This window comes from Lagenorhynchus albirostris, chromosome 19 (assembly GCF_949774975.1).
Source record: "Lagenorhynchus albirostris chromosome 19, mLagAlb1.1, whole genome shotgun sequence".
In the NCBI taxonomy this organism is placed as follows: domain Eukaryota; kingdom Metazoa; phylum Chordata; class Mammalia; order Artiodactyla; family Delphinidae; genus Lagenorhynchus; species Lagenorhynchus albirostris.
Genome location: NC_083113.1, coordinates 4666077 through 4691032, shown reverse-complemented (window position 1 = coordinate 4691032; position 24956 = coordinate 4666077). Strand labels below are relative to the sequence as shown.

Genomic DNA, 24956 nt, shown 5'->3' with positions numbered 1-24956 from the left:
TAAACGACAGGCATCCCTGAGGAGCCTCAGCTTCCCCCATCTGTAAAATTGGGGGGTACTGGAGGATGCACGGGATCCTGTAAGTAAAACCCCACACTTAAGGCATGGCGCAGAGCAGGCGCACAGTGAATTCCTGTCACCTTCTGAGGGCTTTCGGGGCGGGGGGTGCTGATGTTCTGTCATTCTAAATATAATGGTTATTATTTTTTCATGTGTCATGCAAAATACATGGTCATTGTAAAAATTCTGGAAAATACAGAGAAGCACAAATAACGAAAGTCACCCACAATCCCACCCCCACCTTGTACCCTGAGGTGGCCATAGTCAACACTTTGGTGTATTTCCTTCTAGGATTTTTAAATAATCCATGGATTATACGTATCTATACAAAATGGGGATCACACAGTGGTTTGTAGCCTTGTGGCCTGCTTCTTCTATGCCTAAAGCAGGCTCTGTAGCATCCCTCTTCATGGCTGGTGTATTCCATCACATGGATGCACTGTCATGTATATGACCATCGCCTACTGTTGGACATCTAGGTTGTCTCCAATTTGCTGTTGTAAACACTGCCGTAATGAACAACCTTGAGCCTGCAGCCTTGTCCTGTACTAGTACTGTTGGTCACAGGGTAACCTTCTGTAACTATCCATTAAATATTTATTTATTGACTGTGAGACTAAGAACTCACAGTCTCTGGGGGACTGATGGTTCCTCTACTTCCCTGTCCACGGAGGGCCCCCCAAGGACCCCAGCATCCAGCCCCTGGCCCCCAGAGAAATCACCTCTAAGTGGATGTGTATGACAAATTTAATTCCCTCTTCTCTATCTCACAAAGGTTCTCACATTTTTGAACAAAAACCCAGGCCTCCTTTTCCCCTCCCTCCCCACCCCAACACAGAAAGTAATTGTTTAATAAATAATAGATGCTCCTGCCCAAGCCGAGAGGGGTGGGGGTCAGGGAGACACTGTGGCCAGACTTCTTAGAGATCCAAGAATCCGGGACCCCAGTTCCCTCCTCCTCAGGGACCCCCGAGTCCACCTGCCTCCCACCCACCCCCTTAAATAAATAAGTATAAATAAGGCACAGATGCCCCCCTGCCCAGGTCTCCTGGAGGGATCGTCTCTAACTAGAGGGAGACAATGGTGAGGGCGGAGTCCTCTGGCTGCCACGCCCCCAGTCCCGAAATAAATAAATAAATAAGGTCTGGCTTTGAAGGGCGCTGGTGGCTCTCGGTGGCGCGTGGCGGGTCACAGCCGAGTCTTCAGCAGTAGCAAGCCCCGCACAGCCCAGTCGAGCGTCAGGTGCAGCCCCCCAAGGATGGCATGGGCTGCCCGGACGCCTCCCCAGGGTGAGGCCGGGGGAGCCAGGGCGGGTGCCGGTGGGTCTGGGGGCGCCTGGGGCAGGGCCAGGCGGGACATCTGTCAGGAGAGGACAGAGGGTTAACGTCAGGCCAGGGGTGCAGTTAGGGTCCGGGGAAGCGGGAGTTTGGAGCCTGTACTGAATCAGGGTTGGGGAGGTCCAGCTTGCATATTTCCACTGTGTCTCTGGCCTGTGAGGTGGGGTGTCTGGGTTGGAAGTTCTTCAGGACGTTGGGTTCAGAAAATTGAGGCTGGGGCCAAAAGGTGGGGGTCTTAAGGCTGGGGTTCTAGGGCCAAGTTCAGAGGGCTGGAGGTGAGGTCTGTAGCAGCAGGGCCAGGATCCTGGGGCCGAGGTCTTAGATGTGGGGTCTCATTGTAGGATCAAGCTCAGGGACTCATGTGTGAGAGGTGGGGTCTCAAGTCTGGGGTCTCAGAGCTGAGAGTTGGAATTTGAGTTCCAGGGTCTTTGGGATCACCAGGACCAGGAACCGGGGTCTGAAGTCTTACAATCTCAGGGTCTTGAGTCTGGGGTTTTAAAAGTCAGGGTCTTGGGGTCTTAAGGGCTCACAACCTAGATCTGAGCTCTTGGGGACCCAGGGCTCAGGGTCTGGGGTCTTCTAGTCTGAGATCTCAGGGTCCAAGTCCTTGAGATCTGAGGTCTGCAGAGCCAGGGTCTGCAGTCTGGCTTTAAGTCACGGTGCATCATCTGAGAGTCTGGGGTCTTGATGTGTCAGGATCTCGGGGCCAGGATATGGGTGGGTCTCAGGCTCTGGAGGTTCAGAATATCCTGGGCTTGGGGTCTGGATTCCTCCTGTTTTGGGACCGGGGTCTCCAGGTCTTGGGGTGAGGGTTTGGATTCCCAAACCTCAGGGCTTCAGGATGGGAGTCTTGGAGTCACAAGACCATGGGGTTTCCGAGTCTCAGGGTGAGAGTTTAGAGTTTCCAGGCAGGATTTTGGAGTCTGGGGTCTCAGGGACACAGGGTGAGGGTCTCGGAGTAGGCCTGGGGTCTGGGGTCCTGGGGTCTCAGAGCCAGGTGATCGTACCAGGAGCTGCAGGCGGCGCAGCAGCCGGTCCAACCGGGCCTGCAGGGCGCCTAGATCGGGCTCCAGGGTCCGCAGGGAAGGGCCTCCTGCCCGGCGCAGCCACTGCACATGCCTCAGGTAGGAGAACAGGTCTGCCCGCAGCCGTGTCAGCACTCCCGGGAGCTGGGGGACGGGCGGAGTGGGGGGTGGCGTCAAGGAGCACCTGGCACCTGCCCACTCCAGCCCCTAACCCCCTGCACCCCCTTCACCGCCCAACTCCCACCTTTGACCCATCCCCTGCCCTTACCTGCAGGGCTCCCAGCGCCCCCGCACTCATGGCCAAGGTGGGGAGGGAATCCAGGTTGTGGTCTCCGTCAGCTGGGAATTTGTCTCTCTTGGGGGGAAAGAAGCCGTGAGAGGGACCCTGCCCAGCTCCGGGGGTCGCTTCATCCCCCACCACGAGCCCCGGACTCCTTTCTCCCCCGTCTCTGCCACCGTGGTAGCCCAGACGCCCTCCCCGTTCTCGGTCTTGGCCCCAGCCCATCCCCTCCAGGCTCTCCTACCAGCTGTGCGGCCAGCTGCCGAGTGTCCGCCAGGAGAGAGCGGGTCAGGAGGACGGCGCTGTCCAGCTCAGCCCGAGGGTCTGGGGAGGCCCGTGGGGGGCCAGGAGGTGGCCCCGGGGCAGCAGCTCTACCTGGCCACAGGCTCAGCGCGACCAGGACCAGGCAGCAAACACCTGAGGGAGGGAGAGGACAGAAAGGAGGCTCAGGTCCGACCGGGGGGTCTGAGGGAGGAGGGGCTGGGGTGAGGGTCCTGAGTCCCAGGGCGGAGCGCCCAGGGCACGTCGTAGGGCCTGGGCGGGTTTCCCTCTCCCTCTCTGGCTCTGGTCGCCCCGCCCGTCGGAGCAGACGCGCCCCGGGGCGGGTAGACGGGCCGGGCGTCTCCCGTCCGCCCCCGGACGCCGGAATCTGGGCCCCGGGGCGGGGCAGGAGGGGGGAGACACAGGCCAGAACCTGCCCCCTCCCGAGGCTCAGGAGCCCGAACCGGACTGAGAGCAGGGGAAGGAGACCTGGACAGAGGTCCGGGTGCCTTGACCCCTCCCCGAGAGACCCCCGCGTAGGCGCCACCAGAGTGGACCGCGGAAGGCCGGGCCGCAGCGCCGGGGATACCCCACAGCACACCTGGGCGGAGAGAGGCAGAGGCGCGGGCGCGCCGGGCTCACGGCGGGGAGAGAGGGACCCGGCGGTGCTCAGCGCGGGGGCTCCGGCCCGCTCCCTCCGCGGCCGCCCATCCCCCAGCGGCCCCGCCCACCCCGCCCGCCAGCCAATCAGCGACCCCCGGGCCGCCTCGCTCCCGCAGCACACCCCCAGCCCGCCCCCTGGGCCCTCCCAGGCCGCGGTCTGTCCGCCCGTCCGTCCGCATCCGTCTGGCTCTCCTGTTTCTGTCTGCACCCCTGTGTCTCCCTCTGTCTTTCCTCCCCGTAGCTGGGGTCGGTGTTCTGGGCTTGCTCTCACCTCCTTGGCCTCTCTGCCTCAGTTTCCCTCCCGGAGCCTCTCTGTTGAGATCCCTGGGAGTCTGCGTCTCTCGGTCCCCGCTGACTCCCTGGGGGTCCCGGGCCCTTTGGGATCACCCCTTGGCCTTCGTCTGTCTCTGTCTGTGAGTCTCCATTTCTCTCTGCCTCGCGCTGCCCTGCCGGTGTCTCCGCGTCTCTGATCCGTCCTTTCATGTCTCGCTCTGCCCGTCCCTTCTCTAGGCCTCCTGCTTTCTCTGAATCTCCTTCCCGCTCGCTCCGTCTCCGCCTCCCCATTGCTCCCTCGCTCTCCTCCGTCTCTCGGTCCGATTCCGCTGTCTGTCTGCTCCCCACCCTTCCCGCCGACGGTCCCTCCCTCCTTCCTCCCTGTCCCCCCTCCAGGAGCTTGAACCAACTTACTGTTCATGTCCCCACAGGGCAGGGGTTCCCCAGGGCAGGGGGCAGGGGGCTGGGGGCCTTTAACCCTTCCCTGTCCGCTGCCGTGGGAGCCCTGGGGGTCAGCTGGGCCTCGGCCTGGGGAGGGGAGGCATGTGCGTGTGAGCAGCTAGGGCCGCGGCAGTGAGGGAGTGTGTGCGCCTGGGGGGTTATATAGGGGGCCGGGGCGGGCGGGCGGGGGGCAGGCGGCAGGGGAGGGCGGCCTGACACATCCTGACTCACCCTCCCTGCCTGCCTTTTCCATTCCGACGGAGCCGGCTGCCTCGCAGGGCTCACGCCGCCGCGCTCGGAGGAGGGCACGGAAGGAAAAGTTGGAAAAGTTGAAAAGGGAAAGGGGGGGTGGTCGGAGAGGGGCTGGTGAGGTCATTGGCGTCCCCTCCCTCCACCTCCTCGGCCGGCCGCCGCCGCCGCCGCCGCCGCCGCCGCCGCCGGGGCAGACACGCGCAGCTCAAGAGCTGGGGCCTGGCTGCAGGGTGGGGGTTCGGCTGGACCAGGACAGGCAGAGAGATGGAGAGGCAGGGGGTGATGCGGATGGGGTAGAGGTGGCAATGGGACCACAAGACGCAGGCCTGGGGGGTTGGAGGTGAGACAGAGAGAGACTCCCAGGGACAGAGAGAGATGGAGAGGCCGAGACCCAGGCAAGGAGGTAGAGACACACAGAGAAATGGGGACATGGGACAGAGGTGGAGAGTCTGAGGTGCAGAGATGGAGACAGCCAAGGAGACACGCTGCAGAGGCAGAGAAACAGGAGAGCAAAGTGAGGTTTGAGGGGCACGATGAAAACAGCAGGAGACGTCTGGAGAGACCCAGAGAGACCCCCAAAAGGAAAAGGGACAGAGACAGGCATGCCAGAAAGAGGGGAGGCAGGCGGCAGAAAAGAGATACACAAGGCAGGGTGACAGAGATGGAGAAGTCCCAAGGGGCAGAGATCCTCTGAGAGATGCCGATGCTGAGATGACGAGGACTCAGCAGTGGGGACTGAGAGAGGGGGGGCCTTTCTCCAAGAGACACGTTGGAACATGTTGAGAGAGGACCAGAGGCAGAGAGACAGGGACCAAGAGAAAGAGGCATCGAGGCACCCAGTAGAGGTGAGACCTCGGGCACATGGCTTCACCTCTCTGTGCCTTGGTTTCTCCATCTGTGAAATAGGGATACCCCGGGCACGATCCCCTCCCAAAAGCCTGTGTGAGGATACAGTGAGTTCACGCCTGTAAAGCACACAACCAGCTCTCAGTAAATGCGAACTATTGCTGTTCTCACCGTTGATTTTTATTAACATATCCAGGGAGACGGAGGAAAAGAGGGAGCCCCTGGGAGAGATGGAGATGGTGAGACACGGAGAGAGCAGCTGGGATGGGTGGGGGGAGCTGGAGACCAGGACATGGCAGGGAGGACACCACGCGGAGAGGTGGAGAGGTGGAGATGTGGAGAGGGGTGGGAGCAGGGGTGGGAGACACAGACTCAGGGGGACGGTGGTGCCAACACAGACGCACACAGGGAGTACCAGGCACATGGAGCAGAGGTGGCCCCGAGGATTCACGGCAGAAGAGTGAGGGACCATGACAGGAACCCAAGTCCCCAGGAGCACCCCAACCCCCAGGATAAGGGTGGCAGAGAAGGGTGGAGGGTAGTGAGAAGACAGAAGGTGACAAGGACTTCCAAAGGTCTCCCCGCAGACACCCCTCCCCCTCCCCGCCCCTGAGACTGCTGAGCTGGCAGGGGGGCTCTGAGGATGAATGCTGGCTGAAGTCCTCCCCCTCCCATCCCCCACCACTTGGGGGGGCAACTGCTCAGGTCCCCAGGGAGGTGAGGTCACAGCCCCCCCATGGTGGGACATGACCTCATCGCCTCAGGTAAGAGCTCCCTCTGCCTCTCTGTCATGGCCACCCCTGCCAGGGCCCCCCAGGGGCCCTCCCCAGCCCCTACTCATGCTGGGACCCAGGCCTCTGACCACTGGGTCTCCGCCCCTCAGGGGGCCTGTTTCCGGCTGAGTCAGCGTGGGGGGGCCCAAGGCTGCGTCAGTGAGGGGAGAACTGACGTAGCCCCCCCCCAAGACCGGTGGGGCCAGCCAAGGTGACTCAGGCCACCAGTCTGGGAGATGGACTGGCCTGAGGGGATGGGGGACTGAGCCTGGGGCCAGCCTGAGAGCCACAGTAGGGATCTGGTGATGGCAGCCCCTTCCACCTCCGGGGGAACTGGGGCTGCCGGCCCCAACCCCATTGCTTTAACCTAGGAGTCCAAGAGCCCAGCCCCTCCTCCCTCAGACTCAGGAGTCCAGACCCCCAGCCGCCTACTTCCTCAGATCCAGGGGTCCAGCTCTCAGCCCCCTCCTCCCTCAGAGCCAAGTGGCAGGTGTCCAGGTCCGAAACCCTTGTTTCAAGAAAGGTAGAGAAAACTTGTGGCCATTCTGCAATTTGGGGAGTGCTCTGTTGGGGAAGGTCAGGGGTCTAGGCATGGGTCATCAGTCCCCGACTAGTGACAGTCCCCTCGGCCTGCTTCGGCCCTCTCACCCCGGGGATGCGGGGTCATCTTTCCTCACTGTGGCAGCAGGAGGCCGGTGGGTGCAGGACAGGAGGGTGGGGGTTACTCAGGACTCCTGGGTCTTCCCCAGGGTTGGGGACACTCAGTCTACTTCTGTGGAAAGGAGAGCAAGAAGGAGAGACAAAGACAGAGACACGAGTAAAGAGATGGAGAGGCAGGGTAGGAGACTCACAAACAATGACAGGAGATGACTGTGACAAACAGAAAGAGACAGGAGCACAGGCCAGAGTGAGAGACAGAGATGCAAAAAAAAAAAAAATTGTGACCCATACAGACGCAGAGACAAGCTCAGGGGTTCAGAGACAAAGACTGGGGGTGACACGGAGCTGAGACTCTGAGGGGTGACAGCCGTGGGGGGAGATGCCACTGGGATATGACGGGGGACCCCAGGGGGTCCTTGCTCGTGTGCTGGCCCCTGGGTGAGGTGGAGCTGGCTGGTGTGAGGTCAGCAGGTCCGAGTCTGTGTGTGTCCGTCTGTCTGTCCCTGGGGGGTCCTGTCTGGCCCCTGGGGGGTGACGGGGCAGGCGGGCCGCAGAGGCGGCCCAAACCTGTCATTAGTGGTGAGGGCCGTGACGGCGGCCCCCCCAGCCCCAAGCCGCGGTCCAGGGCCCTGCGGCCCCGCCCCCCCACCCCCTCCTTGATCCCTGAGGAATCCCGGGAATTGGGAAGTGGGTCCAGATGATGTTGACACAGGAAACGGTCAGCAGCTGCCCGGGCTCAGCCCCACAACCCCTCTGACCCCCACCCCCGGCCCCCTGCCGAGCCCCTCGGACCTGTGTCATCTCTGACGAAGGCAACCCTGGGCCCACTCAGCACCCACCAGGATGTTTACGGGAGATGGGTAGGACGGGAGGCAGCCTCAAAGGGCTTCTTGAGAAATGGGGTCTGGACTCCTGGACAGCTGCCCTCAGACCTAGTCCCCTTCCCCCTCCTCCCTCAGACCCCGGGGTCCAGATGCCCAGCCCCTCCTCCCTCAGACCTGGGAGTCCTGACCCCAAATGCTCTCTTCCGTCTGATCCAAGTGTCCAGACCCCCAGCCCCTCTTCCCTCAGACTCAGGATCTGGGCACAAAGACACACCGCCCCAGGAGAGTTGAGTCCCCTCCTCACTGGCTGGAAAGCTGAGTGGAGGTTCAGGGGAGAGTGAGGGATCATGTTCCCACCCCAGCCCCCAAGTTGACCTCCTCCCCCACCACTGGGGTGGACCAAACCAGAAGCTTGGGGATCCCAGTCGGACCCATTTCCCTGTTTGCAGAGGGGGAAACAGACCGAGCTAGAAGGGGCTCCCTTCCCATGAGTCCCCTCTCCACCACCTGGGGCCTCAGACCTCTCGGATCCTGGCCTTCCCCATCAGGAGGCCTGGATGCCTTTGGGACCAGGGGACTCTGGAGCAAGAGCTCTGGCCTATGGCCTGACCCCCATTTTCTCATCGCCCTCTTAGGTCTCCTGGTTGCTAGGGGGCCTCCCTAACAATGGGGCTCAGTGAGGTCTTCTGGGCCTCAGGCCCCCTGCCCCTGGTTGCTAGGGTGAAGACTCCCTGGCAACCAGGTCTCAGGAATCTTTGGGTCACCTGGAGCTGCCTTTCAGGAATGTTTACTAAGCAGAGGGATTCCCTGGCAAGAAGGTCTCGGGGTGCCCACTCCTTGGGTCCCCTGGTTGGCTGGGAGGAGACGTCTTAGACTCCCACCTGCTTTCTACGCAGGTTGCTAAGGAGGCTCTTCTAATGCCAGGGCCCCATCCCACCCACAAGGCCCCTTCCACCTGGTTGCTAAGGAAGCAACTCCCTAGCAACCAGGTGTGACCAGGCCAGTGTGACCCCCCCTTCTTTCTTCCCAATTGCTAAGGGGGCTCCCTAGAAATAGAACTTAGAATTTTGGGGGCCAGCCGGGCAGGCGGGTGGGGCGAGCCGGTTGCTGGGGTGATGGCCTTCAAGGTCTCTCCCCACAGAGGCCCCAGGAGTCTGGGGAGGCGACATGGTGGGGTCTGGGATCCCTGCTTTGGGCCTCTTCCTGCTAATGCAGGGCTCAGTAGGTGAGGGGGCTGATGAGAGGGTCAGAGAGCTGAGCAGAGGCCCTCCTCACCCTCCATACAGCCTCCCAACACCGCTCTTTTCTTTCACAGATGGGAATGGAATCCAGGGATTCTTCTATCCATGGAGTGAGCAGTGGAGGAAACCCTGGGTCCCCTGGGGATAAGGAGCCCAGACTAGACTCTTGGGTCTAAAGGGAGGAGGGGCTGGGGTCTGGACCCCTGGTCTGAGGGAGGAGGGCCTGGGGGCCTGGCTCCTGGGTCTGAGGGAGGAGGGGCTGGGGACCTGGACCCCTGGGTCTGAGGGAGGAGGGGCTGGGGACCCGGACCCCTGGGTCTGAGTGAGGAGGGGCTGGGGACCCAGACCCCGGGGTCTGAGGGAGGAGGGGCTGGGGGCCTGGACCCCTGGGTTTGAGGGGGGAGGGCCTGGGCACCCGGATCCCTGGGTCTGAGGAAGGAAGAGCTGGGGGCCTGGACCCCTGGGTCTGAGGGGGGAGGGGCTGGGGGCCCAGACCCCTGGGTCTGAGGGAGGAGGGCCTGGGGACCCGGATCCCTGGGTCTGAGGAAGGAAGAGCTGGGGGCCCGGACCCCTGGGTCTGAGGGGGGAGGGGCTGGGGGCCTGGAGTCCAGGGTCCAGCACGAAGTAAGCACTAGGCCGGCAGCCCCAGAGCCTGGTTTGGGGTCAGGCTCTGTGAGGAAGCTGCTTCTCGTGTTGGTCCCCAGGCTGTGAGGGAGATGTCTGGGAACGGGAGAGCTGTGGGGGCCAGGTGGCAATTGAGAACCCGAATCTCTGTCTGCGTCTACGATGCTGCTACCGCAACGGGGTCTGCTACCACCAGCGGCCGGATGGTGTGTGCCGGGGAGCCGGGGCCCCTGGGGGGGCTGGTGGCAGGGACCCCTCGGTCTCATGGCTCCCTGCTTTGTGCAGAAAACATGCAGAGGAAGCACATGTGGGCACTCGGCTGGATGTGCGGAGGCCTCCTCTTCCTGATCTCCAGCATCTGCCTGTTCTGGTGAGTGGGGTCGGGGCTCGGGGGGGGCTCCCCTGCCCCGGCGGGCGGGGCCAGGTGACGGCACAGCTGAGGGTGTCCCCTCCCTGCCAGGTGGGCCAAGCGACGGGATATGCTGCGGCTGCCGTGGTTCATGAAGGGCAAGTGCAACCTGTCCCAGACCGTCTCTCTGTTACCCAAGGACCGGACACCGAGCGAAAAGAAGATGGCATCCATTGGCAGCATGCCCACAGAGGGGGCCCTGGACATCTCAGGGGGCACTGATGAGGAGGGCACGGAAGGGGGCGAATAAACGGAAGCAGGGGAGGAGGAAGATTAGGGGCACCCCTGGAGGGATCCCTCAATACAGATATAGCAGAGATGCATGGTCTCTTTTCTGAGAAACACGAAGCAGGGGACGGATAAGACCCTGAGGCAGAGAGAGAGAGAGAGAGAGAGTGTGTGTGTGTGTGTGTGTGTGTGTGTGTTTTGGGGGGTGCCTGGGCTGTGATCATGGAGGGTGTGAGCTGACGGGCATCTGGGGTCCAGGGGTAAGTGGGGAGGATCCGAGCTGAGAGGGACTTGGGCTGATCGGGGGAGGCCTGAGCTGATGGGGGTCCTGAGTTGAGTGTAGGTCCTGGGCTGTGATTATGGGGGGTCTGGACTGAGGGGCTTGGGGTGAGTTGTGGGTGGCCTGGGCTGGGACTGCAGCTGGGCTGGGGGGACATGGACCACCGTGCCCCTCAGCTGTCCTTCTGCCGCTGCCTGACAGCCTCTGCTGCCTGCCCTTGGGATCCTGCCGCCCTTGGGCCAGCAGGCATTTGCCTTGCTTCCCACGAACGCCGGACGACTATAGCTCTCAGACTCCCTAGTGGTGGCACGGAAATTTTCCTGGAACTTCATTACAGTTGAAGACTCATCGTGCTCAGTCCTCTTTCCTCCGCCGCTCCTTTCTCAGGTAACAGAGCTACTCCAACCTACCCTCCATAAGTATGTTCCCAACAAATACCTTGCAAGTCTTCATCCCTCTGTCTGCATCTCTGGGGACCTCAAACTAACAGAGGAACCTGGGCTGAGGGAGGTCTGGACTCAGGGGGTGGGTCTGGGCTTGAGATCCTTGCCCCCCACTCCTGTCCCCCTCCATGAGGCGACAGCGTGAAGCTAGACTCCTAGGTCCCCAAGGGCTTGGGCAGCCCCTCCCTCACCCCTGCCCCAGTGCCGTCCCTCTCCAGACAGATATGAAGCACAGTGAGGCAGAGCCCTTTATCCAGGGGAGGATAGACGGAGGACAGGTAGGCATCCTGGCAGCCAGATGGCGATGGGGCAGCTGCACATCTCCATCGTGTCCTGACAGGTGTGGCCATGCGTTCGTCTGTAGGAGGGAGGATGGGGTTAGTGGCTGCTCAGGACCCCTGCGTGTATCCCTGCATCCCAGGACCACCACCCAGGAGAAGGAGCCCTTTCCTCCCGCTTCAGTCCCTCACAATTGACTGACGCACTTGCTCATTGGCTCCTTCATTACTCCGTGCCCTGACTTGCGGCAGCGACTGTGCCTTTAACTCACCGGAACTCAGTGGTACAAGGTGGGGAATGAGAGGCAAGGAAAGGCAGAGACGGAGAGACTTACACACAAAAAAGAGAGAGGGGGAGACAAATATGTCGAGGGAAGGATAGAGGCACAAAGATAAAAAAAGACAAACAGACACAGGGACAAAGAGAAAGACAGGCAGAGACAGAGAAGATGAAATGGGGGGAGAAATGACATAGGATGGGTTTGGCTCTGCACATCTTCTCAACTAATTTTGGTCCCAGAGGCAGAGAGAAGTGACCAGAGCCAGGACCTACAGGACCCTCTGTTAAAATTCCAGTTCTCTGTCCCTCATGGGCTGGAATCACCTCACCCTGCCATTATGGAGTCCTGTGTTTGGACAGGCCCGTTTTCCTTCTAAGAGGGGCCTACAGGCCGGTCAGCTTGGCCAGTTTCTGGCAAGTGGTTCTAGCAGCAGAGGTCTACCCAGCTGTGTTAGACTTCTGGGCAAGGTAAAGTGTTCCCAGGGGTAATTTTAACCACAGGTGGTTATTTCTGCATTGTATGCCAAATTTTGTGTTAGCTCATGCTTCATCTATGCATAAACTGTTTCCTCATCTGAACCACAGAACATAGCATATGATTGGACTATTTTCAAAATTCTCACAAAAAAAGGGTATATTACTGTCCTTCTGGATGCATAGAAGGAAAGTTAATTCATCACCTATAAAGAATGTCTTAGGGCATTAGAATTTAATTCTTTTATGTAACCTCCATTTGAGAAACTGATTCAGTCACTCATCCATCCATTGTTTCACTTATCCATCCACCCACCCACCAACCCATCTATCCTCTCATCTATCTACTTACCCATCTGTCCAAACATCCATACAACCCCACATTCACCCATCTACCAGCATCAATCCCACCATATCCATCCATCCACCCACCCATCCATCAACCAATTTATCCAACCATCTAACCCTCATCTATCCATCCATCAATCCAACTACAGCCACCCATCCACCACCTATTTATCCATCAAGCAATTCATCCATTTATCCCTCTATCCACTCACCCATCCACCTCTCCACCCACAACTCCATCCACCCATCCATCCATCAATCAATCTATCCATCCACTCATTCATCAACCCAATCCATCCATCCATCCATCCACCCACCCACCGGATCCTCAACCTCTGACTTCCTGAGTTCACTCTTTGCTGGGGCATGCTAAGAACAAAGACACCAGGGACCCAGGCCTTACCCTCCAGGGGTTCCCTGTTGGGTGGGAGAGAAGTATCAGCACACACACATACAACACACAGTGATACAAGCAATAACAAGGGTCACTCAGACAATGTGAAGACCCAGAGAAAGGCACTGAAGTTCAGTTGGATCTGAAGACACCTGGTAAGTTTTCTGAGTGGAGTGCAGACAACAAGGGCACCCCCAGTGTAGGTGAAGGCATGGACAGAGGCCAGTTGGTGTGAGACAGCCTGGCCATCGTGGACTGAGGGAGGTCATTCTAACTGCAGAGAAGGCAGGAGATGTGGGGCTGAGATGTGGCAAACACACACATAGCGAGTGGCTTGCATTTGACCAGAGGACAACAGGGAGCCACAGCAGGTCTCTGGCGGAGGAGTGCACTCTGGAGAGTGCAACAGGTACCTCCCCTTTGGCAAGAGGTGGCACCTTTTGGGGCCTCAGTGTCCTCCCTGTGCTCCAGACCTCAGAGACTCTGTTACACTTGGAGGATTAAATGGGAAGTAGGACTCGGTGCACCTGAGGACTGGAGCACAGGGACGAATAATCTCCAAGTGTTGGTGGAGCTAAAGGTGACTCTCCAGCCCTCACGCACGTCTGAGGGCAGGGTCTCATTTGTCTCTCCTCAGTCTGCACCCATGCCAACTGTCTCTAGGTCTTCATCCTCTGGGTCTCTGCTAGTCTTTGCTTCTCTGCCTTCCAATCTTGACCTCTACCTGTCTCTCTCTCCCCATTGTCTCTGTCTCTGCACCTTTCCCTCTCCATTTCCATCTCTCCTTGATGTCTCTCCATCTCTCCCCTCTGTCCTTCCCTCCCTCCCTACCTCCCTCGCACTACCTCTCCAGCTCTCCGTCTGTCTCTTCATCTCTCCCACTGTCCTTCAATCTCTCCCGCTGTCCCTCCATCTCCCCTCTGTCCCTCGGTCCCTCCACCTCTCCCCTCTGCCCCGCCCCGCTCCCCGCCTCCCCGCCCCTCACCTCGGGCTCACTCTTTGCTCGCACACGCCGCCCCAGGCCCGGCCTCGAGCGCGGCGAGCTGCAGGCGCACGCGGCGGGAGCCGGTGGCGGGCGGCTGGGGCGTGCGGGCGGCGGGGCGCGCTCCCCAGGAGCTGGGCGCGGCGCGCCGGCCGGCGGAGGAGGAAGCCGGCGCCGACCAGCGGCGGGAGAGCTTTCGCGCGAGGCGGGCGAGCGCCGAGGGCCGCAGGCCGTAGTCGCGCTCTAGCTCCTGGCGCGAGATCTCGATGTTGCCGGTGTACCAGAGGATCCAGCCGAGCAGGCTTAGGAAGACGAGCAACGCGCCCGAGTAGATGAGCAGGTCGCCGAAGTCGCGGCCGCGCACCTGCAACTGCGCGAACACGCCGGTCAGCAGCGCCGCCATGCCCGCCACGTCCATCGCCACGGCCAGCAGCAGCGCCAACCGGCAGCGGCCCAGGCCGGACGCGGGCACAGGCGCGCCCGCCGGCGGGGACGGTGCGCCCGGCGGGGGCCCCTGCGAGGCGCACACCGCCGACACCGCCGCCATGGACCTGCTCCACCGCAGCGGCTGGCTCCGACGGAGAGCGTTCCGCGTTCCGGGTGCGGCCCGGTCCGGGGCGGGGTCAGGGGACTGCGCCAGGTGTGCCCGGCACCCGCCTGGTCACCTGAGCTGGGCTGGGTGCGGACGGGCCCGGCCCGAGGGCGCCCTGGCCCTCAGAAGCCGAGGCTGGGGGCAGCTGGGCGCACAGATTAGTGCGGCCCAGGGCCCCTGCATCGTAAGGAGCCTGAAGCAGCGCATGGTGAAAATCCGGGGGGCTCTAATAGAGGCAGCAGGGCAAACCCCAACATTCCTGTTTGCTCAGATTTCTCCTGGGGCCTCTGGACTGTCAGGACTCGTTACGGCGAAGTCCAAGGACACAGAGATGGGCCAGACAAGGCCCCTGCCCTCAAGGAGTTTCTGGACGTAATCACAACTCAAGGTGCCCTAATGGAGGTGACATAAAGCACCGTCATTCCTTCTGTTCACTTGGAGTCTCTCCAGGCCCTGTGCTGGTGAGGCTGAGGACTCAGAGGTATATCAGGCGAGGCTCCTGCCCCTTAAAGAGGACCCTGACAACAGAAAATAAACTTCCCTAAAGTGTAACGGGTGTGACATAGGGCGGAATGGAGGGGGAGAATAGGGCCGGAGTCCGCGAGGCACAGGAAATAAGCTGGGCGAACAGGTATGCAGGCCCTAAAGAAACCAAGACCTTTCCCAGGCAAATCTCTTTTCCTCCAACCTCGCCCTTAGAGGAAATGGGTGGCAGTCTGCGAGAAGGGTCCGCCCGGCTTCTCTCTAGACTCGAAATAGTGCAGGAGCTTAAGAGGACACTGGGGAGGGCGAATTGAGAGGGAGCTCCCGGGGTTAGCCGAAGGTTTCCGAACGTGGCCGAATGGAGACCGAGTGTTTCCGAAGAGAGTCGAAGCGGGCATGGGCCAATAAGAGGGAAGCCGGCCGCCCTTCGGAAGAGTGTTTCAGGAGAGTTCCGAAAATGTCCGACCGAGCCTGCTGCCTTCGTCGGGAATAGCCGAGGGTCTACGAAGAACCTGGAAGCACCCGAAGTCCCTGTGTGGTTTAAATAGTTCACGCACTAACAAGTTCATTCATAAAACAAATGTTTATTGAGCACCCATCCTGTGCCAAGTTCTGAGTGGCAATATTGGAGAGAAGCCGTTGAGGAAGGGGACTTGGGACTTCTGGAAAGGGACACACTCGGAAATCCAGCCGTGGAGTTCCGAAAACACACGAAGGGCCCTCGGAACTGTACCAACTCCGCGTCGAGAACACGCCCTCGGGTCCCCAGCCGAAGAGTTCCGAAAGTCCCCGAACGGTTTGAGACTGACTGGAGGAAATAGCCGAACGAGCTGCCTCGGAGGCGGGCGGAAGGAGGCGGGGACAGGCGACGGCGCGCGCGTACCCTGAGAGGAAGCGGAAATGCGTGTTGCTATTAAAGGCGTCGCCCCGCCCCCCGCCTGCCTCTTTCCGTATCCGGCTGCCGCCACGAGAGGAGGTGAGTTGCGTCCGCGTGACCGCCTCTCGCGCCTGCCATCGGGTGTCTGTGCCCCTGCCTGCCTCTCTCACTGCGCCTCTCGCGCTCTTGGCTTCACCCCGGCCCTGCCGCCTTAGGTCGCTGTGGATTCTCATCTCTCGTCCCCCGCAGTTAGTCTCGGCCGCCCAGGTTAGCGCCGCCACCTTAGGCCGCCCAGCCCCGCCTGGCAAATTTCTAGGCGCCCTCGGCCCACGCGGTGCTCCCATTCGCCAGGTCCCCAAATGCAGCCTTCCTCTGTTGTCTGGCGTCGGCCTGCTGCGCCCCTGACGTTTTCCCGCGCCCCTTTCTCCGCAGCTGCCGCCATGTCCGCGCATCTGCAGTGGATGGTCGTGCGGAACTGCTCCAGCTTCTTGATCAAGAGGAATAAGCAGACGTACAGCACCGTAAGCGGGGCCCCGACGGCTGGGTCGGAGGGAGGGACCTTTACGATTGTTGTGCCCCCTTCCTCTTCACGACCGCGTTGCGTCCTTCTTCCCAGGAACCCAATAACCTGAAGGCCCGCAACTCTTTTCGCTACAACGGGCTCATTCACCGCAAGACTGTGGGCGTGGAGCCGGCGGCGGACGGCAAAGGGGTCGTGGTGGTCATGAAGCGGAGATCCGGTGAGCATTTGCCCTTGTTGGGCCCAGGCAACAGACCCCCATCCGGGGCAGGGGGCTGTAGTTTTTTACTGTCGGGCCGCGGGAGTGATTCTGCTATTGAATGGAGGATTCCTGGGGTCAGGACGTTTACCTGGGGGGCTGGTTCCTCTCCAAGCTAGCCCACCAGGTATGTGAGCTTATCATCTAAAAAGTGGAGAAATTAAAAGCGCCTGAAGTCCGCTGGGTGCTTGTCAGGGTTAAATTACAGGGTTGCCCGGTTTGATGATGTTTTCAGAATAAATCCTTGAAGCAGGTGGAAGTCTGTCTCCACCGGTGGGAAAATTCAGGTAAACAGATGGGGAGCCGCCTTCTGGCTCCCGCATAGGAAGTGACAGCTTGGGTCTGAAGCAGTAGTTTGGCTCCCATTCTGGCTTCAAGGACTCAGAATGGGGCGCTCAGCATCCCACTTCCCTGTGTCTCAGGCACAGACAGGCTCTTTTAGACTCTTAGAGGAGGTCAAGGGGAGGCAGGGGTGTGTCTTGGTGATAGCTGAGTCATGGTACCACACCCGCAACACTTTTGTTTGTAGATGGGCAGTGGGTTTTAACAGATAGGAATGAGCTTTTCCCGGATCCCTGATTAGGACTGGTTTCTCTTTGGGTTCTGAGCCCTGTGTCCTGTTCACTGACAGCAGCAGCCACATCTGCTGCCTTCTGTTCTCAGGAGGAAGGCGGTTAACCTCCCTTCCCGAAGCACAGACCCGGGAGCAACCAGTTGTTTATGCTTTTGGGCTTCTCAGGTTCCCACACTCTTGAGAACCCTGTCTGGTGCGCTGGGTCCCAAAAACTTTGCTTTCCCTTCTTGGATTGTTGGGTGGCTTTTCCTCGGCTGTCAGGAATCTGGTTGACCTGAGGAGGTAACATGGGCTCTCCTCTGGGGTCAGAAGGCTAACATCAAATCCCCAGTATGGTACAGGGACCTTGGCATCTGGGGGGAAACCCAGGAGCACAGGATCCTAGCCGGGACCCCATCAGCTCTTTGGCACAATAAAGGGGGTGTTTTCCTTTTTATCCTGGGCAGGGGAGTCCAACTCTACCTGTGCACAGGTGATGGGCAGGTGTTTTCCCCAGGACTCTTCTTACCCTGGTCCTCCTGTGGCTCCACATCACCTCAGCCTCACAGCTTGGCGTTTTAGACACTTGTTGCTGAGCCGGTAGCTAGGGCCCAGGAGGGTGCGGAAGGGAGAGGAGCCAGAGCTGCTTTCTGGGGAGCGCTCGCCACCTGGTCAGCATGGTGCCAAGTGCCCACCTCGCCCAGGCTCTCCTTGGAGTCACACAACTGTGCATGGGACCTTGGGCAAGGGAGTCCTGGTCCTTTTGCGTCTGCTTCCACTTCTGTCCAGTGAGATGAACAGTGTTGTGTCTCAGGGACAGGCTGGGGAGGAGACGCCTATACAGGTGCAGGGCCTGGCCTGTGGTCGTCCTCGTCATTGTCCTGTAAGTTGATGCCTGGAGATGGGGCTGCCTCCCAGGCTCACACAGTCAGGGCACTCAGGTTCTCTGGGTGGGATTGTGCCCTCACCCCGGGGGTGGGCACCAAAGGTCCAGACCGTCTGACCCCTGGGGCTCCCCATCTCCCCACCCCACCAGGCCAGCGAAAGCCGGCCACTTCTTATGTGCGGACCACCATCAACAAGAATGCCCGGGCCACCCTCAGCAGCATCCGGCACATGATCCGAAAGAACAAGTACCGCCCGGATTTGCGTATGGTGAGTGGGGGCTGGAGAGCTGATGCCAGGTGGTGGAGGCAACTACACAGTGGGGACCCAGGGAGCCTGGCCAGTGCTGTGAAGGACGGCCCTCTGGTGACTGGAGCTGGACCTGCGCTCTGGGGAAGAGGGAACGTTGCCCATCTGGGAGGCATGTGGGGGTGGGGGGCACAGCTGGTGGGGTGGGTGACCTGAGGCCGCCTCGCCTCCCAGGCTGCCATCCGCAGAGCCAGCGCCATCCTGCGCAGCCAGAAGCCTGTGATGGTGAAGAGGAAGCGGACCCGCCCCACCAAGAGCTCCTGAGCAATCTGTCCCCTTCCCTAATGCAATAAAGCTGTCAGCTGACTTGCCGCAACCTCCTTGCCTTCCAGGCCATGTCCCCAGGGGCTCCCCTACCAGCCGGCAGCACACAGTCGTCCCAGTGTCTTGAGTCTGGAGGGACCAGGTCCAGGTGGGGGAGCTGAGCCCCAGCTTTTGTGTGTGTCCTTGGCCCATCGTTTCTGCCCATCACGGAGGGCTGGCGTTGGTGTGAATTTTTACATTCGACGCTCAGAGGTGATTGTCCAGTACCGCAAAAAAAGGAACTGCAGGTTAAGTAATCTAGAATCAGCATGATCTCATACTCTGCTGATGCATGACAAAGCTTCAAGAGAGACATTAAGTGGAAATTTTTGATTTTTTAACATTTAGTCTAAGGTTCCTGAGGGGTGGGCATCTAGACCAAGGGTCAGCGCACCTTCTGTTTTGTATAGTTCTGTGGCCTGTGTCACAGCAGTGTTGGCAGTGTGGCCTTTGAAGGAGGAAGCTTTTACAGTCTGGGTCTTTGCTGTCTGGGACCCCAGCCTCTTCCAGCCTGAGGCAGGCTGGCCCTCCCCTCCCACTGTGGGTCCTGGGGCAGCTCGGCCTCTCCAGGGGGCTCTGCAGGTGTGAAGTGAGCATCCTAGGACTTGGGGGTGGACAGGGCCTTCAGCATGCCTTGGCCTTTGGTCTGGGCCCAGAACTGCACTCACGGGCACCAGTGCAGCTCCTGAGTCCAGAAGCCTGTGGGACTCTGTCCACACCTGGGAGAGGGGGACATAAGCTGCACCCGCCACCCAGGAGGAAGGTGGCAGCCTCAGGCTTCCTGCCAGCAGGCATGTCCTTAAACAGCCGTTTATTGGCGAGGAGCCCACCTGGCCAAGTGTTTCTGCCTCCTGCTGCACTGGGGGTGAGCCCAGCGTTCCTGCAGCTCCGTCCCTCACCTGCTTCCTGTTCTCAGCAGGTGACTGCCCTCCCCACTGCCCTCAGCTGCTCCTGACTGCTCCAGCACAGCCTCTCTCCAGCCCTACCCCAGGCTGCACAGCTCTGTCTCCTCAGAGGTCTTTTCTGACCGCTGGGTCTAACGTCAGTTCTCCTAGTTGCTTTCTTGTGTTTATTACAACCGAGACGTGGTCCTTGTAGGCACTGCCACTGGGCACCTGCCTGGGTCCTTCTGCCAGCTCAGCTGCTAGCTGTGTGGCCTTGGGCAAGTAACTGGAGCTCTGCCTCTTGTCAGAATTAAGTGGGCTAAAGCAGCGGTCCCAAACCTCTTTGGCACCAGGGACTGGTTTTGTGGAAATCCATTTTTCCAGGGACTGGGGGAGGGAAATATGGTTCGGGCAGTAACGCGAGCCATGGGGAGCAGCAGATGAAGCTTTGCTTTCTGCCTCTCATCTGCTGTGCAGCCCAGTTCTAACAGGCTGTGGACCAGTATTGGTCCACGGCCCGGGGTTTGAGGACCCCTGGGTTAAAGAATGCAGGTAAGTGTGGTAATTAGCTGTTGGTGTAGCGTTTTAAGCCTATGGCAAGCTGGATGGCGTCTCTAACTATTCAGGTGGGCCTGTGGCGTGCGTGTGTACACACATACGTACATACATGTACACTTGAGGAGTGGCTGTTTTCTCTTGACTACCCCAGATGTGCCATGAAGCAGGTGTCATCCCCGCCTTACAGATGTAGAAACCGAGGCTCAGATGGGTAAAGGTCACCCACATCATTGCTCCTGGTGTGTTTCCTGTGCACCTATTATGTGCCAGCCATTATGCCATGGGCCAAGGATTCAGGTCTTTGCCATCCTGAGGACCCTGTGCAGAGACGACAACCCTTCCCCACTTCACAGCTCTGTGCTGGGGCCCAGGAGCTCCACACACCTGGACAGTTCCTGACCCCCTTCCCACCCTGCTGCCCGCTCCAGCCTTCCTCAGTGGCTGTGAACGTGATCGCTTCCTGCCAAACCCTCTTCCTCCCCTGGAGCATCCACCCTCACCCCACTGGGGTCTGTCCTCAACCCAGGTGGAGTGGTATCCTTAGTTCCAGGTGGAACTTAGGCGACTTAACATCTGCTCAAAACCCTCCAACGGTTCCCATCCCACTCCGAGTGAAAGGCAGCCCCCTAGCCTTGGCTAGTCGGGCCCATCTTCACTCAGATGCCCAGCCCCTTGCTGTCCCCCACAGAACGCGGTTCTGCCTGGGAGCATCTGCACTAGCTGTTCCTCTGTCTGGAAGGTGCTTCCCCACAGGGAGCCAGGGCCTCTTACTCTCACATGTTGCTGGGCAGTGAGGTCTCTCCTGACCACTTGTCCCCTTTGGCCACCATCCAGGTTCTTAGTTCCCTGACCAGGGATCGAACCCGCGCCCCCTGCAGTGGAAGCACCAAGTCTTAAACTTTGGACTGCCAGGGAAGTCCCTCTTGGCCACTCTTAAAAATCAAAACCCACCCCCACACCGGCTTCATTTTTCTCCACAGCACTGAAGTCCATCTAGCAGGTGTGTCCTGTGAGGCAGTACTTAGCCTGGCACCCCAGCACACCACATGCACACAGCTGAGCATCTGCTCACCCACGTGGCGGCCGGTCGTCAGATGGTGTCCCTCTCCTTGTCTGCCCCAGAGCCCTGCTCCTCTAGGCCCTTAGCCCATGTGGAGTCCGGCTGGTCACCTGAACCCCCAAGATAACTACCTCCCTCTGGGGCCTCAGTTTCCTCCTCATAACACAGCCTCACTCGGTCTCTGGACCTCTAGCCCTGCGGGTGGCCAGGCCATCAAGGGTGGCTGGGCTGGGGACGCCACGCCAGGGGTCTGGGTGGCACTTCGGTGAGGGGGACCAGGAGAGGGCTGCTGGGAGGGAGCAGGTCTCAGCTGCCCATCTCCCTCCTGGGGGAGGAGAGCTTGGCGGCAGGTGTGGTTTGTGTGGGGGGCCATCTATGCACACTTTGTTTTCTCGCAAGTGATGTATGTTGGCGTGGAAATTGGAAAAGCAAAGAATACAAGATTTAAAAAATCATAAATACCCAGACACATCATAGTAAAAACGCTGAATCTGGAAAGCGTGAGAAGAGCACCTCACGTGCAAGGGAACTGCAGTAAGACTAACTGCTGGCTTCTCGACAGGAACAGTGGGGCCAGGAGGCAGTGAGATTACAGGCAAGTGCCCAGAGATGCCCGCACCCTTCCCGTCCCCCACCACCCACAGCATCCCCCTCCAGTTCCACATCTGCCAGTTCCTACGCTTGCGTGAGTCACTATCTCTGCACCTCAGTTTCCCTACAGATGAAACAATAAGGTGGTTTCAAGCGTCTGATTCCTCAGGGCTCCGCGATGCAGAGATGTTGGTTTAGTTTGCTGCTGTTGTCTCCAGTACTAATCGGGGAATGTCTGCAGAGAGTGTAGGGCGCACCCTTGGCAGCTACCCCGCACAAGGTCACTCCGAGCAGTGGAAACTCAGGGCTGAGACGTGCTGTGTTCGTGGGAAGGACTGGCCTTGATTATAGTTCCATCTTCACGGATACCTCAGATACATCAGGGCTCCATCACTTCTCAACCTCTGTGCCTGTGACACGTGCATATGAATAGACCTTACTTCCTAAGGTCCTTGTGGTTAAATGTGCAGAAAGCTTGTAACATGGCCGGCCGGGACAAGCCCACAAATCTTCCTTGCATGAATGAACAGTTTATTATAAATTATCTTGAGCAGATGGACTCAAAACAATCACAAATGTCTTCCCATGTCTATAACTATTTGCACACAAAACAATGCTTGTGTTTTTCCGAGCACTTTGAGGACAAATCCACACACGCTAGTGCCCGTGTCTCCCAGTCTACATGAGTTCTGTGAATACACCGCTGTGTCCTCTGCTGCATTCCCTCCAGGCTGTTTCTTCCCAGTCCAGGAATTTTAAAAATCTCTTTGTTTCTCTTGTAGTCATTTGCTGTAATAAAATCTATTCTTTAAAGTCTTTAATTATGAAAATGACATGAGCACGTGGTTTGGAGACATGCAAGGAGCCCAGGATCCCAGCCCCGGATCCGACGATGCCGCCTGGCATGTGGGATCTTAGTTCCCTGCCCAGATATTGAACGCGTGCCCCCTGCGATGGAAGTGCAGAGTCCTCACCACTGGACCGCCAGGGAAGTCCCTTGTGTTTCATCTTGAAAACGGTTCACAATCATCCACCTGTGGGCCTTGAGCACCCCAGGCCTGCTGAGTTCACCCTGACTGTATGTCACCCCCGTGGCCCTTGGCCAGGTTCTCACAGCAAAAGCAGCACGTTTGTTTCAGTACCTTCGCTTAGTGTAGCATTTATGGAGGAGATGCACCCAAGGGTGGGGGGGGACACTATTGTCTTCACGATTTCTGTGTAACCCCAGAACTGTTGTAAAAAAAGTCTTTTAAAGATAGACTAAGATAGTGTTCACCTCTCAGGTTGAGAAACACCCAGAAGTTGGGTAAAAATCAAAGTGCACTTATTAAGGCCATTGTGGGGGGGATGGGCACACTTACGTCACTGACAGCGTCAATTGGTACAAACCCACGGGGAACAGTTTGGCCATGTCTGTACAGAATTACAAATGAATGTGCCCTCTGGGACGGGGATGTCACTTGAAAAGGTTGACTCTGTTCCTTGTGTGCCGTGGGATCCATGCACAAAGGTCATTCCTTCCAGCTCAGTGTGACATACATTAGGGCACAGCTGAGGGCAGGGAAGGGCTGTGAGTGCTGCAGGACAGATGGCCAAGATGTGCTAAGTCAGAAAACTCAGGTGCGACGTGCTGTGTTATACACAGATGAAACGCTGGACGTAAAAGAATATGGTTTATGGGAATTCCCTGCCGGTCCAGCAGTTAGGACTCCACGCTTTCACTGCCGAGGGAGCGGGTTCAATCACTGGTCGTGGAACTAAGATCCCACAAGCAGCATGGTGTGGCCAAAAAATAAAAATGAAAAGAACATATGTTTAAATTTGCTTACGTTTGCATAGAATTTCCCCAGAAAAATACACAGGAACCTGCCGACACTGGTTGTCCCTGATTAAGGGAATTGGGTGTGGGGAGATGGGAATGAGAGGGAGCCGTTTCACTGAAGAAGCTCTTGTTAACTTTAAAATTAAAACAAGTCAAGTCTTTGCTTGCCTTTTTTTTTCTTAAGTCTGTTTTTTGAATGGGTAACATGCACATGGTATTCCAAGCTCTCCTTTCTTGGGACAGTATTTGCAGGTGCTAATGTAACCTTCTGGAGGCATTCGATGAATATGCAAGCAAATACACATCCTATTTACTTATTTATTTTTGTCTGCGTTGGGGCTTCGTTGCGGTGCACAGGCTTCTCATTATGGTGGCTTCTCTTGTTGTGGAGCACAGACTCTAGGTGGGAGGGCTTCAGTAGTTGTGGCATGTGGGCTCAGTAGTTGTGGCTTGCAGGCTCTAGAGCGCAGGCTCAGTAGTTGTGGCGCACAGGCTTAGTTGCTCCGTGGCATGTGGGACCTTCCCGGACCAGGGCTCGAACACGTGTCCTCTGCATTGGCAGGCAGATTCTTAACCACTGCGCCACCAGGGAAGTCCCACATCCTATTTAAAACAAAATTAAAACAAACAAAAAAGAACAGAAATGGTAGCGTATCTTGTACAGCATTTGCATGTTGCTCTTTCTCACATATTTTGGAGATTGGTCCATATCTCAATGAGCTTCTTCATGTTGTTAAAATTCTGAAATATAGCAGACACAGAGAAAAGCACACAAAACACATTTATACACTTCCCTCATGGGCTCCCTACTGGCTTGAGGTAACCAGTATCCTGAGCTGTAGGGAAACAATCTTCTTGCTTTTACAGCTTTACCGCCAAGGTATGTGTGTTTAGCAGCACAGCTTGGTTTTGACGGTTTTGGAATTGTGTGCGAAGGCATTCAGACTATGGGTCTCCTGTGACTTGCTTGTTAGGCTGATGTTGTTTTCCACGCTGCTGGAAGTAGTGATGGTCCACTACTTTTGTGTTGTATAGTATTGCTCCTTGAATATACAAGCATGTTTATACTGCTTGCAATTAGGACAAATGTGGTTTTGCAGCCTAAGGTACATGTGCAAGAAGGCTGAGTAATGAGATACTACTGCGTCCCCACGTGACTTTTACAATTTCACGCTCCTGCCAGGGTCGCCCTGTGGACCAGGAGAGTATCCGTGGCTCTGCATGTGGCGTTGTCAGATCTTATCATTGTGGCAAGTTTCACGGGAGCATAGTGGTCTCAACTTGGGTTTACACTGCACTTTCCCCATCACTAGTGATGACGGGAATCTTTGCATGTGCTTGGTAGTCGTTGGGATTTCCCCTTTTGTGAAGCATTCGTGCAAATGCTTTTGCCAACTTTTGTGTTGTTTCTTACTGATTTGTAGGAGCTCTTTATACATGTTTGGATTTGTCCATTTCGATTGCATACAACCCCACTGACTTGTCCCACTGACCTGTCTTTCATTCTCCTTTAGATAAACAGAAGTCCTTGATTTAAAAAGTTAAATCAACTTCTCTTAGATATACTTTACACAAAGTAAAATA

The 24956-nt window shown here is 58.0% G+C and overlaps 5 protein-coding genes across 6 annotated transcripts in view; 2 read left to right on the top strand and 3 right to left on the bottom strand.

Moving 5' to 3' along the window:
* Positions 1-1103: 1103 nt before the first annotated feature.
* Positions 1104-4320, bottom strand: IL11 (interleukin 11). Its single transcript, XM_060131999.1, has 6 exons — positions 4314-4320; positions 3565-3600; positions 2947-3119; positions 2691-2777; positions 2405-2566; positions 1104-1419 (listed from the first exon to the last, which is right to left on the bottom strand). Exons 1-6 carry the CDS (start codon positions 4318-4320, stop codon positions 1249-1251), a joined length of 636 nt encoding a protein of 211 aa, XP_059987982.1. The 3' UTR covers positions 1104-1248.
* Positions 3165-24956, bottom strand: part of SBK3 (SH3 domain binding kinase family member 3) — a 137221-nt gene continuing 115429 nt past the window's right edge. The window contains exon 5 of the transcript XR_009537131.1: positions 3165-3196. The gene's annotated coding sequence lies outside the window, so the exon portion shown is untranslated. The remainder of the gene's footprint in view (positions 3197-24956) is intronic.
* On the top strand, positions 7638-10885 carry TMEM190 (transmembrane protein 190). Its single transcript, XM_060131338.1, has 4 exons — positions 7638-9046; positions 9641-9766; positions 9846-9930; positions 10021-10885. Exons 1-4 carry the CDS (start codon positions 8863-8865, stop codon positions 10217-10219), a joined length of 594 nt encoding a protein of 197 aa, XP_059987321.1. The 5' UTR covers positions 7638-8862; the 3' UTR covers positions 10220-10885.
* Positions 11156-14292, bottom strand: TMEM238 (transmembrane protein 238). The gene is made up of 2 exons (XM_060131342.1): positions 13680-14292; positions 11156-11278 (listed from the first exon to the last, which is right to left on the bottom strand). The coding sequence occupies exon 1, from the start codon at positions 14221-14223 to the stop codon at positions 13687-13689; it is 537 nt and encodes a 178-aa protein (XP_059987325.1). The 5' UTR covers positions 14224-14292; the 3' UTR covers positions 11156-11278; positions 13680-13686.
* On the top strand, positions 15662-18460 carry RPL28 (ribosomal protein L28). 2 transcript variants are annotated; one of them, XM_060131343.1, is made up of 5 exons: positions 15662-15727; positions 16061-16149; positions 16245-16368; positions 17997-18115; positions 18329-18460. In XM_060131343.1, exons 2-5 carry the CDS (start codon positions 16069-16071, stop codon positions 18416-18418), a joined length of 414 nt encoding a protein of 137 aa, XP_059987326.1. In that variant the 5' UTR covers positions 15662-15727; positions 16061-16068; the 3' UTR covers positions 18419-18460. The 2 variants fall into 2 exon arrangements, with proteins under 2 accessions (XP_059987326.1, XP_059987327.1); XM_060131344.1 differs by lacking the exon at positions 15662-15727 and adding an exon at positions 15764-15895.

Excerpts from the sequence above, each read along its gene's own strand:
- IL11 (XM_060131999.1), bottom strand. Across the intron at positions 3,120-3,564 it reads CTCTGCCTCTCTCCGCCCAG|GTGTTTGCTGCCTGGTCCTG; the intron begins GTGTGCTGTGGG and ends TCCCTCCCTCAG. Across the intron at positions 2,567-2,690 it reads GGGCGCTGGGAGCCCTGCAG|CTCCCGGGAGTGCTGACACG; the intron begins GTAAGGGCAGGG and ends CCCGTCCCCCAG.
- RPL28 (XM_060131343.1), top strand. The coding sequence starts at position 16,069 with ATGTCCGCGCATCTGCAGTGGATGGTCGTGCGGAACTGCTCCAGCTTC. Across the intron at positions 16,369-17,996 it reads GGTCATGAAGCGGAGATCCG|GCCAGCGAAAGCCGGCCACT; the intron begins GTGAGCATTTGC and ends CCACCCCACCAG. Across the intron at positions 18,116-18,328 it reads ACCGCCCGGATTTGCGTATG|GCTGCCATCCGCAGAGCCAG; the intron begins GTGAGTGGGGGC and ends CTCGCCTCCCAG.
- TMEM190 (XM_060131338.1), top strand. The coding sequence starts at position 8,863 with ATGGTGGGGTCTGGGATCCCTGCTTTGGGCCTCTTCCTGCTAATGCAG. Across the intron at positions 9,047-9,640 it reads GGGATTCTTCTATCCATGGA|GCTGTGAGGGAGATGTCTGG; the intron begins GTGAGCAGTGGA and ends GTTGGTCCCCAG. Across the intron at positions 9,767-9,845 it reads CTACCACCAGCGGCCGGATG|AAAACATGCAGAGGAAGCAC; the intron begins GTGTGTGCCGGG and ends TGCTTTGTGCAG.
- TMEM238 (XM_060131342.1), bottom strand. The coding sequence starts at position 14,223 with ATGGCGGCGGTGTCGGCGGTGTGCGCCTCGCAGGGGCCCCCGCCGGGC.